The sequence below is a fragment of the Labrus mixtus genome, chromosome 7 (genome assembly GCF_963584025.1).
Source record: "Labrus mixtus chromosome 7, fLabMix1.1, whole genome shotgun sequence".
Classification (NCBI taxonomy): domain Eukaryota; kingdom Metazoa; phylum Chordata; class Actinopteri; order Labriformes; family Labridae; genus Labrus; species Labrus mixtus.
In genome coordinates, this window is record NC_083618.1 from 4,790,418 (window position 1) to 4,809,399 (window position 18,982).

The 18,982-nt window shown below is 41.5% G+C and overlaps 1 protein-coding gene across 2 annotated transcripts in view; it reads right to left on the bottom strand.

Moving 5' to 3' along the window:
• ptpra (protein tyrosine phosphatase receptor type A) overlaps nucleotides 1-18,982 on the bottom strand; it is a 29,270-nt gene that overhangs the window by 5,144 nt on the left and 5,144 nt on the right. The window contains exons 2-20 of one of the 2 annotated variants that reach the window (XM_061042296.1): nucleotides 13,977-14,023; nucleotides 13,637-13,718; nucleotides 13,062-13,499; nucleotides 7,115-7,214; nucleotides 6,854-6,927; nucleotides 6,221-6,357; nucleotides 4,844-4,934; nucleotides 4,469-4,545; nucleotides 4,339-4,375; nucleotides 4,151-4,248; nucleotides 3,528-3,647; nucleotides 3,169-3,335; nucleotides 2,935-3,070; nucleotides 2,318-2,467; nucleotides 2,094-2,187; nucleotides 1,333-1,409; nucleotides 1,060-1,194; nucleotides 684-809; nucleotides 402-553 (exon numbers count right to left, since the gene is read on the bottom strand). In XM_061042296.1, the coding sequence (XP_060898279.1) occupies nucleotides 402-553; nucleotides 684-809; nucleotides 1,060-1,194; nucleotides 1,333-1,409; nucleotides 2,094-2,187; nucleotides 2,318-2,467; nucleotides 2,935-3,070; nucleotides 3,169-3,335; nucleotides 3,528-3,647; nucleotides 4,151-4,248; nucleotides 4,339-4,375; nucleotides 4,469-4,545; nucleotides 4,844-4,934; nucleotides 6,221-6,357; nucleotides 6,854-6,927; nucleotides 7,115-7,214; nucleotides 13,062-13,499; nucleotides 13,637-13,718; nucleotides 13,977-13,997 (2,312 nt within the window). In that variant the 5' untranslated portion in view covers nucleotides 13,998-14,023. Of the gene's footprint in view, nucleotides 1-401; nucleotides 554-683; nucleotides 810-1,059; nucleotides 1,195-1,332; nucleotides 1,410-2,093; nucleotides 2,188-2,317; nucleotides 2,468-2,934; nucleotides 3,071-3,168; nucleotides 3,336-3,527; nucleotides 3,648-4,150; nucleotides 4,249-4,338; nucleotides 4,376-4,468; nucleotides 4,546-4,843; nucleotides 4,935-6,220; nucleotides 6,358-6,853; nucleotides 6,928-7,114; nucleotides 7,215-13,061; nucleotides 13,530-13,636; nucleotides 13,719-13,976; nucleotides 14,024-18,982 lie in introns of both variants that reach the window. The other variant, XM_061042295.1, reaches the window with a different exon arrangement.

Consider the following 18,982-nt stretch of genomic DNA (forward strand, 5'->3'; position numbering starts at 1 on the left):
ACACACACACACACACACAGGGCAATATTTGAACCTCAATGTCACATACTACAAGAAAGGCTTTGCTGTGAGAGCACATGTTAAGAGAAGGAGCAAAACAACATTTCTGGGAGCAGTTTGAATGTCTTAAGGAAGAAGAGAACAATTCTTCTGAGCTGTTTTTTCCTGTGATTTAATAGCTGTAACAAATTCCCAGACACAAAAGCACACATGAAAGCCAGACGCATTTCCCTCTTCAAGACTATGACTATATGTTTTTTATAATATCAAGTGGATTGATTCTGTTGCTGTAGAGGATAAAAGAGCAACATACTGAGTGAGGAGTTTTGTGTGTGTGTGTGTGTGTGTGTGTGTGTGTGTGTGTGTGTGTGTGTGTGTGTGTGTGTGTGTGTGTGTCTTACCTGCAGTGCACTGTGATGGGGTGGTTGCCAGACTGCTGCTGCTGTTTCTGCACAGCAGCAATTATGTTGATCATTCCTTTACCATCAGTGGGGATACCCACCTCTGGCCAGCCGTGGAAATGGAACAGGCGCACCGCTCGAGCCTTGTTCTCCTAGGAAGATGAAGGAGGGCAAACAGAAGACATGAGGAGAAGCCTTGTGGGTAATATTAACAACGATTGGGAGCTGATAAATATATGTTTGTATTTATCTCTCTACCTCCTTCATAGATTCATTTCTTACCCTGTTGTTGGTGACCAGGAGGTCCCGCACCGTGTAGCTCTCACTCTCCTCCTCCCTTTTTATCTCGATGGCGATGTCCCCGTGGACCACCACTCCATCACTGGGCCAATACTGAGCGCACTTTTCCTGAAGGATTCCATATTGGAGAAGGTAAAACAACCACGCTTGTTGACTCAGATTTGGATTTTTTTTTTTTTAAAGGGAATCCAAAAAACCTTAAGCCATCTAACACTTCAGCTAGAGCTTTTCTTCTCTGATTATTAAACTGTTAAACCAGCATCACAGAGGCATCACCTTCACATGTCAATATTCTATTTCAGCCAGTTATTGACCCGGCATCTAACAGTCGTGTTTGTTTCTCTACACAGACACACACCTGGCCTCTCTCCTCCAGCTCGGTGAGCATGACGATGGAGCAGCTCCTCCACTCCCAGATCATCCTCCAGAAGTCCTCAATGGTGTGCTGCAGGGGGCCCTGACTTGCCATGTACGAGTCTTTTTGACGGTAACCCTGCGACCAGAGGGAGGAGACGACAAGACGGATGAATAAAGGATATAAAAATAAACAGCAGGAGGGAGTAAAGAGGGCTCGATCGATCGCTCGCATTAATGAAATGATCCACTCTTATCGCAGGGCTTTTACACTCACATCAATGAATGAGGCATTGACGTAGTCGGTGTTCTCCTCTCCTCGTTTGACTGGAATGATCACTCTGTTGAACTCATCTGTGAGGGGAAGAGAGAAACATTCACCTCGAACTTTAAGGAGTTACATTACATGGTTTATAGATTTACTGTGTGTAGGCACAAACAACAATACAATAACCCTATGCTAACAACTCTATGAAGAAAAGATCAATTCAAAAGGGATTTTATTACTTAAACAAAAACCACAATTACCTTTGAACAGAAAGCACAGGAAAATGTCCCTTCTCAAGACAATTTTAAAAACACTTCTAGTTCTAGTGGCATTGAACGTAGAGATACCTCGAAACTAGTGATAATAAAAGCTTGAAATAAAAAATGATGTAGTCAGCACAGAGGGAATGTGTCAAAATGTAGTAGTGTTTTTGTGTATTATTAGGGTTATCTTCTTAGGAAATGCATCTTGAAACCAGAACAGATAAACAAAAGAAGAGGACATTTATCTCATTTACAAACTCTGCTCTTCAACATGTTGGAAAATGCTCTTATTTTTTGAAAAAGATAAGAGTCTCCATGTTTGTAAAAGGCTACATGTAAATCTTAAAACCTGTATGTTAAGAAATATATCTTCAAAAGGTATATCATCAATATATCAAAGCATAAAAACAAATGACGACACTACGTGAAGAATGCCTGGTGAGAAATATCTCTTCAGAGGCGTAACATTTAGGATATTCGATTTGTACTTCTTTGCAGTGGACTCACATGGAATGATCTGTAGGACTCTGTTCTTCTTCATGTTGGCGGGCAGGTTGCCTGTTCTCATCTTGTCATTCTGAATCTTGATCGATGTCAGCTTCTATAAATTTTGAAGAACACAACTTCAAAAAATTGCGGGCTCGATTGATTGTTTTCATGTTTAGTGGAGCGACACTGTTCAGAAGCAGAGATGGTGCCTCTTTGGAAGAAGACAACACATTAAAACAGACCTTGAATTCAGCCTCCAGACCGCTGCAGCCAGCTCCAGGGGAGGGGGCGTAGAGTTTTGCCAGGTGGGACTCCAGAGAGGTCACCTCCAGCTCTGTGTCTCCGTACAGGTAGTGCTCTAACAACGCCTGGAAAATGAACACGTACTGCATCTGTGGGACAGAGAGAAGGGGGTTGTTTGGAAAAGTCGCCAAAACAACATGACTACATTTTTTAAAAGTTTCAGTCATCATTCTTTTAAAAACACATGGGCTTTGTGTAGGGAGGCTTGATATCAATGATGTAGCAAAACTCAAAAAAAAAAAAGAGAACAGCAACCAGCATTTAAGGTCCAGATTTGACATGTGACATCAGAACTCAATCATAACGCACATTTCTCTCTCTGACCCCCAGCAGAGCATACTGGCGCTACACTAAACAGCCAGTATAGATTGTCTGCTGGTGCATCAATCCACTGAGATCTTATATGGATGAAAAAACCTTGTTATTGATCATTTCATTCTTGTGGTTCTACATTTCAAGTTGGAAAATCCATAATTCTGGTTAAATGGGGACCAATCACATCCCTGATGAACAGAAAGTGGTATTTAGTGTCAGAGTGTGTCAGCACTGCGCCTACATCAGTCTGAACCATTTGACAGCGCTGGGCTCTGATCCTGGTGACGAAGCCAAACACGTCCACCTTCCTCTCAGACATCATCATGTCCAACATGGCGTCGATCACGATGAACGTTCCTGTCCTCCCCACGCCTGCACTGAAAACAAAGACATGTTGTGAGTCATGTGCAGCTGGCAGTCAAGGAACCAGACACTAACGATGCAAAACAGAGAGTTATAGCTTTGATGCTCTTACCTACAGTGGACCACGATTGGCCCGGCATACTGAGGGTTGTAATTCTTGACCTTCTTGAGGAACTTGAGCATCCCGATCGGTGTGAAGGGCACCCCGAAGTCTGGCCAGCTGGTGAAGTGGAACTGAGTGACGAGTCTCTGAGGCTTCTTCCCAGACACGTCTCCAACCTGAGAAGTGAACAAACAAGGTCAAACACTAATCCACAGCACAACAAATGTTACCCTTTGTTTTGATTTTACACATTACCAAAGTTTGCTTAAGCACGGTACAGGACAACTTTGCTAGTGTGAGTGCGCTCAAGAGAAAAGTTAACTCTGAATAAAATAATTATAGTGATACCCTCACTGATGAGATCTTACCTGTTGAATGCAAAACTTGCGGATGGTGTAGTCCACTAGAACCATCGTGTCCTCTACAGACACGCGGATGTTCCCGTATGTCCAACAGCCCTGGTCCGGCCAGTACTGGGCACACTTACACTAAAACACAGAGAGTGATGGAACATTCAGCACACACATAAAGATGTGTACACAAAGGAAATGAATCCTACATGCGTTTCATTTGTGAGAAAATAGCAGAAACAGAAATTGGGTAATATTAAAATCTTAGAATATTGCATCTATGACAGAATGACGATTAATGAATGATGTTGTGAAATACTGAAGTCATGATTTGATGACTAATCTTGCCTGCCCTGGCCTTCACAAAGGGGTCGACATGTAGGCGTAATAAGTGCACCCTTCAAGAAACTTTACTGTTAAAAGAAAAAAATTCTAAAGGAGCTATGGAAATAATAAAAAACACTGCATTCAAACGTGAAGTCTGCCCCCATGTTCTTTTAGAGAGTCAACCAGCCAACCATTCACCTCACTTATGTCGGTTTATTCTATACATAAAAACATCTGTTTCCTTTGAAGCTATTGTATGATTGTGTAAACAAAGTCTACAAACACACACAGCATCATCCCTCCAGCTCTCCTACCTCTTTCCTCTCCTTCAGATTGGTCACCATGACAATGGTTGCTGTGTTTTGCTCCCATATCATCCGCCAGTAGTCGTTTACCGTTTCCTCCTTCGGCCCTGAGAGACAGAGGTTACAGATACAGAAACTTGGAGGACAAGAAATCAAATTGTAATCAACTCTTTTTCTGCGCCAGGAAAAATCCTTACCTTGAGCTGCAATGAATTTGTTCTTCTCTTGGTAACCCTGCAAAAAAAAAAAAAAAGACGTATTAAAAGTTGATGCAATATACAGAAGAAGCTTTTTTGGGTCGGAAAAAAACGCTGCACTTGTACGAACATTAATAAAGGAGGCGTTGATGAAGTCAGAGTCGGGAACTCCTTCCAGAGATGAGAGATGCACCCTGGAGTGATCATCTGAGAGAGGAAGCAGGACACAGAGAGAGAAACAAATAAATGAATTAAAGAGAAGAGTACATCAAGAGAGTCATTCTAATTACACATGGCCCGTTAAGAGGTTTCCTCATGACCACCAAAGTACAAATCAGTAAATCTTTGTAGACTCTCTTTGAGTTCCAGCTGTCTGATTTACACTCTGATTGTATTGATAAATGTTTCTTAAAGCTTGAGATGGCAGATAAGAAGTCAGTAACTGTGAATGCTGCTTTGTTAGTGACAGTTTGTGTCACAGTGCTGGGGTTATGTAGTTGCTCACATGGCAGGATGTTGACATATCTGTTCTTTTCTTTATTCTCCTCCTTGGAGGCAGCGTCACATGATGCCTGGATGGGGCAGACTGGCAGCGACTGAACACAGAAAGGAAAAAAAAAAACAAGGCACATTTAAATAACAGTGAGAGCAGATATGTATCAGATTGAGACATCAGCGTGTGACCTCACACACAACTTCCTGTTTGTTTCAATTCTTTGGGCCTTTCTCAAACCACTCCCTTCACCCTCTCCTTACACATTTCCACTCCGTTGGTTTGCTCGCACGGAGGGTTGGCCACATGGAGTGCCGTCTACGACCTCTGAGTGTGGAGTGAGAGGGGGTTGTTAAACCCTCACATAAATAGTCAACACCGATGTCGGCTTTTACTGAAAACCTTATGTTGTTCTTCTGTACATAAAACGTCTTTAAATAAAGGTTAAAATAGAATTATTGTAAAGATGTAAAAATAAAAACTTTACAATATGATCAGGATCTAATGAATGATTCTTATTTAATAGTATGCATGTCTATTTGACTGTGATGTGCTCTATGTTTACAGGGACTGTCTAATACACATCAGATTGAAATGAAAAAGGTGAACAGAAAAAAGAAAATAAGGAAATGCTACAACAGATGTAGTTTTTTTCACATATTGCTGGATGATTTGAATGAGTCTGCTTAATGTTTTTTTTATATGTACAATTTATTCTTTGAGTGACATAAAATCATGGTTATATGAAGTATCTGTGCGAGCGAGGGGAGTTTGTCCCAAAGCTTGCTGCTCGATTAATACCCCCCCATCTAAACGAAGGGTAAATGTCGGAGTGTGAGTGTGTAGGGAGAGGTTTGAGAAAGCCCCTTTATCTGTGCAGTGTTTGATAGTGAACAAACAAAATGTATTTGGAGCGGTTTGTATTCAACCACCTGTGGTAAACTTTTGGCCTTTCATCAGTTACTTAAGTTAAATGTGTAAGCGGTTTGTCCTTAAACTTCAGCTAATCATTTCATCTGTTACTCCATTACTTTTTGACTGCCGGCCTTCTATGCCTGCTAACTAGTTTATCTGCACTCTCACCACTTTTAATTTTTCAACCGTTGAAAGTTGATGAGTCAGCCTTGTGACAAAAATGCACAAAAGATCAGCAACATACCAACTGTTAACCTACTTTCAACCATTGTATTCCTCAACAAAACAAGCATGCGGTCATATTTTTGCATCCAATCATAATTTCTATTTCCTTGAATGAGTTCCCAATCAACCCCCTATCAACTGTAATACATCCTTTTTGGAGCCGACTTATTTAGGTTTCAGCGATATGTGTTAAAGGTGAAAATCAGACTCCGTCTGTTGTCAGAAGTTGTGTGCTTGAGTGTGCCGTACATTAAACTCCTCCCTGAAGAGCTTGTTGTCATCGGCCATGCGGCGGTTCATTTCTTCCTCCAGCTTGTCGACAGGAAGAGGCGGGTACTTCCTGTTTGTGCTGGGCGAACGGGCCAATAGCGGGACGCTCTGGAGTTCTGCGCCGGCAAGTAGGAAGGGAGGGTTGAGGAAAAGAGGGAAGGAACAGGAGGGGTGAGACAGGTGGAGATAAAGACATGGGATAAGGGGTCAAGAAAAGGAGAGTTTCATGTCATTTAATAAATCAAGTTAGTCTGACTTCATGATTTGGAGACTTCTCTAAAGTTGGCCACCAGAGGGCGATGTCATTCAACGCTGTGTGACATATGAGGGAGCGAAATGCAGCTCTGCAGGTTAGGTAATCACAGTGAACAAAAGCCTTCTGGCAACAGTCAACCAGTGAAATGTTATCGGTCAGCGGAGGTGGATCAATCAAGTCTTATCATAAGCTACCCAAAGTTACAAGTTTGGTCAAGCCGCCTGTACAAATTTGCTGATACCACACATAACAAACAATGGAGTGCTCAGTGAGTGTGCAGCCAGATTTGTGGACTCATACAAAGCACATTCAAAACACACAAGCTCACACAGGCCAGTGCAAGTGTGGGTGTTTACCTGTATCATCTGATCTCCCGTTGGTCAGCCGGAAGGAGTTTGAATGGCTCCCTGCCTGCTTGTACTTTTTAAACCTGTCAATCAAACACAGATCAAAGAGCATTATCAATACATGGCTACACACACACAAAAAACCACACACTTTAGCCTCACAGCTGAATGCCAATCAGTTGTCGCCATGGTAACTGGAGCACCTTAGGCCTTCACCTCAGGTCTCTCCAGCCAGTGTGTCGTGTGTAACATCAACTACACTTCACCCACCTGAGCATGTAGAGGATAATGATGATGAAGATGATGACCAGCAAGGAGGACAGGGCCACCATGACAGCTATGATCGCCATGTCATCAGACGGGTTGTTGTCTACGGAGACGTAGAGGAGAGGCAGAATTAATGTCTTGTACCTTAAATTCGTTTCATTAAAAAAACGTGTCTCCAAAATTCAGATGTGTTAGGCTTGGTTTGAAATGGATGCAAATGACCATTGCCATGACCAAATTCTTCTCAAATGAGATGGCTTCATACAAGCTTTGGGTGTTATATGTTAAAAGTGATTGATATATAAAAAAACAACTTAAAGGCAGTTACTACTGTATGCACACAAGTAGTCCAGTAAATAACCACAACTATGAATCTAAATCAAATCAAATACTTTCTATTGGTATAGAACAAGACAGTAAATAGTGAGCTTTAATTATAACACAAGCTAACATAACTTCAGGTAAAGCCTTCCTAGATATCGTGTGTCTGTAAATGTTCATATACTTCTGTTTTTTTGTATAAAAACAAGATTTTTAGCCTGTTAACATGCCAGAATGTGGGTTCAAAATATAAGCCAAGGTCGTAAAGTGACCTCTGCCTCTTTCAACACCAGCTTGCATCTTTCCTCTGCAAAAATGGTTATCCATGTTAATGTAAAACACTAATAAATATGGAGAGCTGCAACAGGCCTTCCTTTGGCGGGAGCAGATAAATCACAGTTTAACCGAGCGTGTCGACCCTCGGCTTCTGTAAATCTGAGGCGGCGGCAAAGAAAAGAAGATGGCATCCAAAAACCAGAAACTTTAAGGATGCTTGATGTGAGTTCTATCTGAATTATTAAGAGTGTAAATGTGAAATGCTCTCTCCGTGTTATGAAGTAGAAAGCACGTGAGCCTACTGTGATGCTACTGGAAAAAGGCTTAACATTACAGATAAGATATTACATGGACCAAGTAATCTATTGTTCATGATGCCTCGTGGAGACTACAATGGCTGACCAATTTGAACATGTTCCCACCATGCACCTGAGTTACTGGTTACATGCGATCCTATAGTCTTCCTGGTGACCTTTCACTGGCACGGCTAACACAAAAGACATGAGATTTTCATGAACAACAGGAGGGTGGTGTACAAAAAAAAAAAACTGGCCACCAATTGTGTGCTGATAACTGGTCAATAAGACACATTCGGCCACAACAAAAGAAGAAGTTTTTTCTAGAAAACCGTATGGTCGGCGTGACAATAGAATGACAAAATCAGCTGTTACACGGGTTCGACTCGGAATTCAAGAAAGCTCTTAACATCGCTGACATAATGTGCAGCACAGGACGCATCATTTGACTCCATGCTTCACATGCACTTTCTGGAAGAAGTAGTTTGGAACACTGCCCACTTGTATGTTTGTATTTTCACTAACAGTTTCCCAGGACTTTATTCTGGCATTCCTCCTTAGACAAAGTGTACATTGAATGGAGGGAGCAGGAGCACAACAGGCTGTGGGTATCATGTGGAGCTGAACCCAGCCTTGAAGGATCTGATGCCATCTAGAAGCGCTCGCAGCCTTTAACACACGGCTCGCAGACGGCCAGAAGGGAGAGACAATAGAGCAATTACATAACGCCTGCCAACCCAAAGTGATTGTTATATAATGGACATGCTATATAGTAGAGCAGGCACATCTATTATGACTAGGAAGGTTAAACAGTTCTCTGAACTTGTACGGCTTCCCATCACGTTCTCAAATCGATTCTTGAAGAGTTTTTGAACCAAAACTTTTGCTGCATCTGATGCAGGATGATTGAATGCAGTTTTTTATAGTCTATAGCAAAAAAAAAAACATCCTTCAAAATCAATTAGTGACATCTGATAGTGATATGTGCATTTCTCTATAATCATGCAATATGAATAATTAATAGCAAAGACAAGGGTGGGGGGAGTCATGTTTCAAAGAGAAGGATGTGGCCAGTCTACAAACACAAAACTAAGAAATAGATCTTTTTGAGTAAATAACTTCGAATTCCAAGGTTTTCTCCAGTTTTAGCAGGAAGCCTGAATATAGGCATACATGCATTACAAAGATCCATAGAAATCCACCCTCATCACTTTGGGTAGCGTCTGCTTGGATGACAGGTCAAACGCAGCTGCTATTTCCAGCACTGCTACAATGGAGTCTAAGAGCAGAGGAGTGTTCGACGATCTAAAATATTAAAGGTCAACTCTTGACCAGAATACTTACTTGCTCTTTCTATCCGTTTGCTGCTGTTTTTGCAGCCTTCATGAATAACCCACATCCAAATGGAACACCTCAAAAACACCCTGATACTCTTAAAGTGGTTCTACAGTCCATCACCAGAGTGTGATGGTAATGACATGCAGGAGTCACGGAGCTTTGCTTTCCTGTCACATACTGGTTCTCTTTGTCAACTTCTAACGTGTCTTGGATTAACTGATGACAAATACAAGCTCACTTACCATTTACCAAATCTTAAATACAGGTCTGCATGCAAACACAATGTATTTAGAGTCTGTGAGGATTGCAAACATCATCCAGGAGAAACAGATAAGCAAACATTAAAATGATCGCCAAATGACCTTTAAAGTGGGCGCGAGGGGAAGCCTCTAGCAGCTGATATGTATACAACTGTGTCAAACAACTTTTGAAGTATGAAACAATGTACTGAACAGATACAGAAAGTTAATCAGGCTATTTCTATTCTTTCCACAATTTTACCAAAGAACAAAATCAAATGAGAGCAAAAGAGAACCACTGCAGTTGTTAATAACGTTACAGACTAAAAGGTGGCGTCAGATGTTAGGGAATTCACAATTCACCAATCCAATGAGATTTTATATCAGCCTTGACTTGTTTCCTATTCTACCAAACAATAGCCTACAGAGCAGCTATATATGTATTTTAGCTGCCAATGTCTAGTCTTATATTTAATGCAGCACAAAAGAACAAATAAATCAGATCAATTATCAGATGGAAAAAGTAAACAACAACAACAACAACATACAATGTTCCTCCATGACACATTTTACACCATTTCTTTTATTATAGGTGAAGAAAGTATTGGTAAAAACACAAACAGCAGTTTGGTGTTTGAAAAGACCGGTGCTTCTCTATTCCCTCCAGGATGCAGCCGTTCCACGGCCAATACTCGCCCTGTTGACAGACAATCTGTAAATAACGTGTCGTGCAACGATGCCAGTAGCTGTTTTTCCATTGTGTCTCATCAAGTGTTTTTTTTATGTTTTGGGCAGCAGATGTCATTTGTTGGACAAATTCTTGTTTATCATTATGACTCCCACACTGCCCAAAATGTCCACTATTGGAGACAGGGGCGTCATCATGCAAGCCAAATACTGGGGGTGGAGGGTTAGTTATAGTGGGGTCAGAGGGGATCTGAATGATGAGGCCTTTTGTTGCATATTGAATATACACTTAAAAGACACAAGTGGTATTATTTCTCTATCAGTCTGAAAGAGGAGAACCGCAGTTAAATCATACAAAGTTCCTTGCATCCTAATTGCTATTTTTTGTAGCTTTCATTTATCAAATCACTTAAACTAGAAGCACACATGAAGGTTATAAGAACCTGGATCACCTCAAATGTTACTACTCAACTCGGACTACAGTCTGCTCAGCCCTAAACACATGAGAGAGACTTTTTCAAATGTTATAACTGTACTAGATGGCATCAGGCTGGTATACGGCACCACTGTTAGGAATCTGGGAGTTCTATTTGATGAAGAAATGTGATTCAACTCCCAATAAAACAAGGACAGCCTATTTTCACCTTTGGAATATTTCTAAAATCAGATATTACCTGTCGCAAAACAATGCAGAGCAACTAGTTCATGCATTTGTTACCTCCAGGTCGGATTATTGTAATTCTCTTTTATAAGGCTCCCCTAGTAAGTCTCTAAAGACTCTTCAGCTGGTCCAAAATGCTGCAGCTCATGGACAGACTAGAACTGGGGCCCACATTACTCATGTATTGTCTCCTCTACATTATGTAGAATAGAACTTAAAATCCCTTTTCTAACCTAAAAGCTCTTAAAGGAGGAATATGTGATTTTTCACACTTCAATGCAGCAGAACTCAAGTATATCCTCTGAAAATAACTCTGTGAGTCATGACTGTCTACAATGGGTGTGACACACGAGTCCCACTGTCTGTGATGTTTTCCAAGGTTTCCGAGCCATATCTAAAGCGTGTTTACATGGACAGAACGGGCCGGCTGGCTCCTCCCCTTGCGTATAAAAGTTGTTTAATTGAGGGACTAGAGAAAAGAAGAATAACATACTGTACTCACTGCTTAACTGTGTTTCTAGATCACGCTCATTTCAGGTAAATTTACATGCAGTGTGAAGATACGAGCATAATAAAGAGTGCTAGCATTAGCATGCTAACACAACAATGCAGCGCAAGTTGTTTTGGTTTCATGTTGGTGCTCAAGGGCGACATCTGCTGGATCAAAAAGTTGCGTATTCTTCCTTAAATGGCCAGGCACATCTTTTCTTAAAGAGCTAATAGTGCCGTATAACCCTCGAGAACATTATGCTCCCAGAATGCGGGCCTGCTCAAGGTACCTACAGTGTCTAAATGTATTAAAGGAGGTAGGGCCATCTGTTCTCAGTCCCTTCTCCTTTGGAGTCATCTAGCAGCCAGGTTCCGAGAGGCCTGTGTACTTTTAAGAGTACTCTGCATTCACATCATATCACTGCATGTAACTATCTGTCATTTTTCAAGTTACTAACCATATATCTTCCTTGGAGATTGTGCGCTCCCTTGTCTTGTTCAGAGTACTGGTTCCTTGGACTCCCACCACAAAAACTATTTATATCAGCCTTACATCTATCATCTATTAGCTAACATTATGCTAATGTTAGCTAAGCTTCTTTGTTAGGTGCTCAGCTTGTTTTTGGGTTAGGATTCCCTCAGTGCTGTATATTTATCAGTAATATGTAACTTAAAGTTTGATTTAATAGCACCATATGTTTCAACATGGAGAATGGCGTCTCTCCCAAGTCCACAGCATGGCCCGATTGCCAGTTTACTGGAGTATGTAACTTTAGCAGTTGTTATTATTCCTAACGGATTGGGACATAAAGTTTTATATTGTTATCAGTATCATCGTTGTCTCATGTTTAGCAGCAAGTCATATAATCCAATTATATCAAAGTCCGAAGAACCCGCATTGACATACTTAGCAGAAATTGGTTGTTCAAGACACTACTGTTACAATGCAATGTCACTTAGCCGGCATCCCAGATAGTAACCGTTGGGGAAAGGGGCGAAACTTCAAAACCACACTGCAGACAGAACAGCACTCTGTGTGTGTGTGTGTGTGTGTGTGTGTGTGTGTGTGTGTGTGTGTGTGTGTGTGTGTGTGTGTGTGTGTGTGTGTGTGTATATATGGGACGGGTGTGCTGTTTGTTTACAGGTTGGGCCTCTTCTGTTACCCTGTGTGAAATCACACACTAATGTTTCACCATGGTACAGTTCATTGTTAAAGTGTCAAAAGACGTGGTGACAGTGGGGCGTGTTAAGCTTGGCTGCGGAACGTTGGTGTGAAAAGAGATACAGACACAGGGTCTGACCAGTGCCGTAACGTTTAAACACACTTCTCTGAATACATTTTGAAAAGTAATTTCTCACATTCAGTGTGGGTTTTATGTTCTAGCAGAAAGTGTTATAACATTACTCACACAATAGTAAGCGGGTGTTTTTCCATTTAAGATACAATGAGTCACTCAAATCACAACACAACGTCTCATCTTGCTCAATGGGATTCTGATCTTTTGAGTGTACTGCTGGTGGTGTACCTGGAGTCATTGTCTCTTGTATGATTTGTTTCTGTCCGACTGAAGAAAGGTGGTTTTAGCCTGAATAACCTCACGAAGAAGTAAATAGAGATTAGGTATTCTCACACAAACACTCACCATGTGGGCTGGTGTCGGAGGGGAACTCCATCCGAGGTTCTGTGGTGGTCTCTGTCTCCTCAGTTAATATATCCTCATCACTATAATTATCTGGAGTTGGGGTGACTGGAGGGAGGGCCGTGGTCCTGTTGTCTCCTTCTGCTGGGTTGAAAGGAGAGGGGGTCTGGGAGCTCGGTGGTTCCTGAAAGGCATCGGTCGGTGCCTGAGGTGGGGGGGGGACAGCTGGTAACAGCCGTCCAGTGGCATTGGGACCTGCAGGTTCAACATCCTCCTCAACAAAGGGGCTTGTAGTGGTGGTTGTTGTTGCTGCTGCTGCTGCTGCTGCTGTTGCTACCATTGTGGTCACTGGGATGACTGATGGGCCGAGAGTTGTGGGTGGGCCGGTGGTGGCTTGTGTGGGTGCGAGAGTGAAGTTGAGGGATGGTGCCACAGGGGGGTCTGTAGGAATCACAGTAACGTTAGGAGGACCTGGAGAGAGAAAAAAAAAGCAAAGTTTTAAGCAATTTTACAAGTTGACTGTTTTAATTTAAGAAAGAGAATAAGTAAGTGTCTTTAATTGAAGACTTGGTTCATACTTGTGATGGGGACATCATCCTGGCCTGATGCCCCGAGGGCTAGACCGATCAGCAGGAGCAGGGGATACACACCCATTCTGCCCTACATGGAGGAAGCACACAGCAGTGACAGGAGGGTATTAGTTTAAAAAAAAAAAAACTTAAAAAAACTTAAAAAAAACTTAAATCTCATTAGAATCAATCAAAAAAGTCAAAGATTTTATATCATCAAGATGCAGAGATTAAAGATTTAAGGGGTCACATAATCCAACATATCTATATGAATCATCAATCCTCCTAATCCCACATGTTCTTTTTTTTTTTAAGTTAATACTTCCTTTGTGTGTGTATTGCCGTTTACCTGAAGAAGCGAAGTTGGCATCAATCACTCATTCGCAAAGCTTGGTCCTAGAAAGCAAACAAAAGGACACTTTTACTCACTCTGGGACTTTCTTTACCGTCTCGTGCTTCAACAGAAATGATTGAATTTATTCACGAGAACTAGCACCTTATGAAATGGTTTTGCAAGATCAGCTTCAGGAGGAGTAAAGCAGGACAGCATTTCTTTGGAACACTCACACAGATACTGTATATGGGGTCGAGTCACACAAACTACTTTAAAGATAACTGAATACTGATTTTGCAGCATTTCACCTAAAAAAGAATCCCATGTAGACACTTGGCAACTTCCATTAATATGATGCCATGTCCACATGTTCACGGTAGGGTTACATTTTTACTAAATTGACTTGTTCAGATTACTGTTTTCATGACAATTTTTTAAATTGGATTTAAAAAAGATACTACAGAAAGACGTTTAAATATTGTTATATTGGATTACACCACACCACCAAGCTTTCACATTTTCTTCAACACAGGGCTTCATCTTCATTTTTTATGCCAACAGAACATTTGATGCATTCATTATCCGGAGCGTGACCAAAACAGAATTAGTGTCAGATTTACATTCCTTCAGTGAATCAGCACTTAGCACCCACTGACATGGGGATGAGTGAGAGGAGGATAGAGAGACTTGGAGAAAGCATGACGGAGGACGGGGTGGTCGCTCCGGCCCACTCTCAGTGTTCTGTATAATCCCAGAGGCCAACAAGGCTGTTGTCTCCCTGACTGAGCTGTGATAATCCCTGGACCTAATCCCATGGTCTCGACCCTGAAATAATCCAGCCTGTCTGGCTGTGCTCAAAGAGATACTTCAGCGCTGTGCGAAGCCAAGGGCTGCAGCGCTCCAGCACACTAACTGATGCTTTACATCAGGGATTATTGCATCAGTGGGCAGAGGATAAATTGGGCGCTGAAAGCTTTAATAGTGCCAGTTGCCAATCATCTGGTGTTTTGAACCGAGCTCATTCATTGCAGTGCTTACATTCTGGATTTTAGCGCAGCGCTGTCTGGCTCTGACTGCAGCCTGAAATGGGGCATGATGAGCAAGTTATGTTGTCAATGAGGATGCTATTAACCTACAAATCCAATTGTTGCAATCCCTCTGTCCCTTTCCCTCATCCATCCCTCCATTAAGCCACTGAATGCCTGCTTCCAAAAAAGACAATGTGTGTATTCAGAAACACGGACAATGTCGAAACTCAACAAGAATGTTTCGACAGACTTGACTATGAGCGTCATAATATTTTTATACAAAGCAAGAGCATTTATTTCATCTTACAGCTGAATGAAACTGACTTCAGGGCTGCGACTGACAATTGTTTTTTCACGGATCGATCTGCTCATTATTTCTTCAATAAAAGGAAATAAATCATGTGGTGCCTTTGGTAAGCATGGTCAAAAGTTTTGACCTTGGTTTTTCCAGAACTCATGAAATATCTTTAAACTCCCTGTTTACTGCGACCAACAGATATTCAATGATATCATGCATGACTAATGACACCAGGAAATAGAGACCAGAGTCTTTTGTAAAAAAATAAAACATAGACTTCCCAGCCAATGACAGTGTGAAGGTGAGTTTGGGAGTGAAAACGTTTCAGAGATTGGACCCCATTCAAACCGGCAAATATTGGTGAAGTGGACGTAGTGAGAGAAAGAAGAGAAAATATAATCACAGTGAAGAGAAACACCACACGGATAACGCTCGTTCTGCAATGAGGGTGAACCCCGGGTTAGCTTTCACCATCGGACGCAGAGTTGGCCTGCTTTCTGTTGGACAGGCAGGCTCCAAACACGTGCAGTTAGCTTTTGCTAGGTTGCTAAAATGATCTGCTTTTCCATTAAGCCAAATGTAATAGGCCTATTCTCAGACAGCTTGCAGTGTAGGTACAAGCAGTAAACGTATATATGCTAAGTCCTGTAGTGGGTGTGCATGTCAGGCGGCAATTAGCCCAGTTTGAATGTTGTGTTGTTCTACTGACTCTACCTTTAAGAAATGTAACTATTCTCCAATTATTCCTAAAAAATGTTTCCTAATAATTTTCTGTCAATCATGTTGTCAATGCAGCTAATAAAGTTTGAGAATTGAGACAAACTATTTTTTTTATTTATCATTGGCACCTACCACAGTTGTATATTGCTTTTATGTCCTTTCATTTTATGTCATTTTAAATTAATAAAGTGTCAGATAATTCAATTTTATCAAGTGACAGGTGGGATCAAAGAAAACAAGTGTGTGTTGCTGTGCTGCGTCCATGTGGGATCCATGTTGCTTCCTTTCAAGCTCAGAAAGCCCATCACGACCCCCCCACCACTATCTATCCTCCCCTAACAGTTCTAAGAGCTTTATTATTACACGAGTGACTCAGCTTTTATGGACAAGTTTGTTGATTAAAACTATCCTTTATACAGCGTCTGTCTCAATGTGTTAGCTTCAATTCCATGGATCCACCAAGGTCACAAATGGGTATGCTCACACCAGCGAGCTATATTATTAATATTCTTCTCTTAATGAAGCATGACTCATTGCTTTCTGTGTACCATCCAGGGAGGCTGGATGACGTGTCACTGTGTTGGTAGGTGTAAGTGAGACAAGCTGGTCCTTTTGCTGACCTTCGTTTCACAGCTGCTGCAGGAGCCCGAGAGGTTTTTATCTGGAGACGGTGAACCCAAGACTACAACTCCCTGGAGATGCTTCTTTATGTGTTTTAGCCTCCTGAGAGGCAGCAGTCTTTAGTGTGTGTGTGTGTGTGCGTTTGTCTAAATGCAGGCAATTCTTTATTCAACAGACGTATGTGTTGGTAGAGGACATTATTAATTTAAGAGGTAGTGGGCAAGTGCTTCTATTTGTGCCACTTTTAGGTTTAGTGCTGTCAGGGCTCTCTATTAAAAAGATACAATGGGTGGTTCTAACTTTATGTGATTCACACTTCAACATGGAGGACACCATTGGGTCGTATGTTCTACATTATGACACAGGATATTAACATTCAGTCAATCACTCATTAATATTTGTAGCTAGGCTCTAAACATGTTCCTTCAATGGCTAATGCACATTTTCTCACTGAACAGTTAATCATAGTTTCACCTTTGCTAAAAGAGCATCTCATCAAAATAACACAAATGTCTCACTACTACAGTTATTGATTTACTCTCATGTTCCATCTGCAGATATAACTGATGAAGCACTTTCACGTTGTTTTTCCCTTTCAATTCAGCCTTCACCTTGGCGCAGCAATAAAGCCCAATGTGAAAAAAAGGAGAGTAAATACCTTGCCAACAGTTTCATCAAGCCATTCCCTGCGGAGGAAACATGAACAGTACATGCCCATCTATTAGTGAATGAACTAAAAGGTAGTCGTGCAGCTTGTGCTCTCCTGACTTTGTGCGTCTCTTGTGCAACCATGTGAATATTTTTCAGACAAAGTGGAGCACATAAGAGGAAGCCTTTTACAGCAGTCACCAGTAGAGGGTGGGAGGAAAAAAATCGATTCATGTAAAAAAATAAGATTCTTATCTTGTGAGATTTTAAATAGATTCATAAGTTTGAAAAAAGTGTGTGTGTGTGTGTGTGTGGGGTGTGGGGGGGGGGGGGGGGGTAATCAGTCACTCAGTGCTAAAGCTAGCTCTTTCACTCAGTGGAATGCCAAATAGAGCAGCAAGAAATTCATCCAGTCTCACAGACGACTGGAGTAGATCCTGAATTATGTACTAATTCAAAAATAGTCTTTGAATCCATGCATCCAGAATCGTTTTGAATTGACATTAGACTGAATTGAATCGTGAATTGAAGAGTTGAAATGGAATCTGGAGACACCCAAAGATTCCCAGCCCTAGTCGCCAATGGGATGAGCTGCCCGATGGCAAAGTGTAAAACTGCAACAGCTTTCCTAAGACTGTGACAGGAAGCAAGCAAGAAAAATCTAATCTTTTGACTGGAGGGAATAAGAAGTACACAGATGTGACCAGACCAGACACTTGTCAGTTTGTCAATTTTCATCTTCACACACTTTTAACTGATAGTGGAACTTACAGCATAGGTCTCATCTCAAAACCAAACGAATCAGTAATTAAAACCTGTGAAAAAAAACACTGAATAAAGCAGGTTCACTTTGGTAATCAGTGTCTCCTTGGGCAGTGGTGGTTCTAGACCACTTTTAATGAGGGGACCAAACTGAGGCCAGTTGTTTTGTCAGAGGGGAACATTAAATATAGATTAAAATAGACAAAGCTGATCGATTTAAAATATATTATGCCAAATAATAGCGCACCTCATTAAATACCACAACATAAAAAACCATGATTTTTATTTGTTTCAGTAACAGAATTGATATCTAGATTGAGAGTCCGGTTGTTGAGTCAGATACTGTGTATGTGTTATTAGGGGGGCTCACCTCTCCTTTTGGAGGGGTGGCCACAGGGGGGACCAATCTCAGTGTTACGGGGGCGCTGGCCCCTGTTGGCCCCTGCCTAGAACCGCCCATGTCTTTGAGACTCTTGGGCATTCACAAGACAGAGAGATGTTTTCACTGGACTAGAATGCTGTTTAAAGATTCAGAAATTATTCAGATTTTTGGAATCAGCATTGCTAAGGAAACACATTTTCCAAACATTTCCAGAATACACCCCATGTGATCAAGAAGATGAATGTACAGAAATTCATCATGGAAAATTAAAATATACAAATTAAGTCACGAAAGACAGGCTTTTGAGTCACCACCATTGTGCAGAACTCGCTGCTTAACGTGCATGAAAGTGGTTAGCCCAAGCAGCTAATGAAGACAGTCACTTCTGTGCCTGTGGCCAACTGCAGACCTCATAGGAGTGCAATCACACAGTGGTGAAAGGGCTGGGCTGTTCCCATGCCATTTCATTCACACGGTGAAAGGAACACTTATAGGTAGACTATAAAGGAAGTCCAATTATATTTCCATGACAACCAAAGGCCAAGACGTTAGATCAATGCAA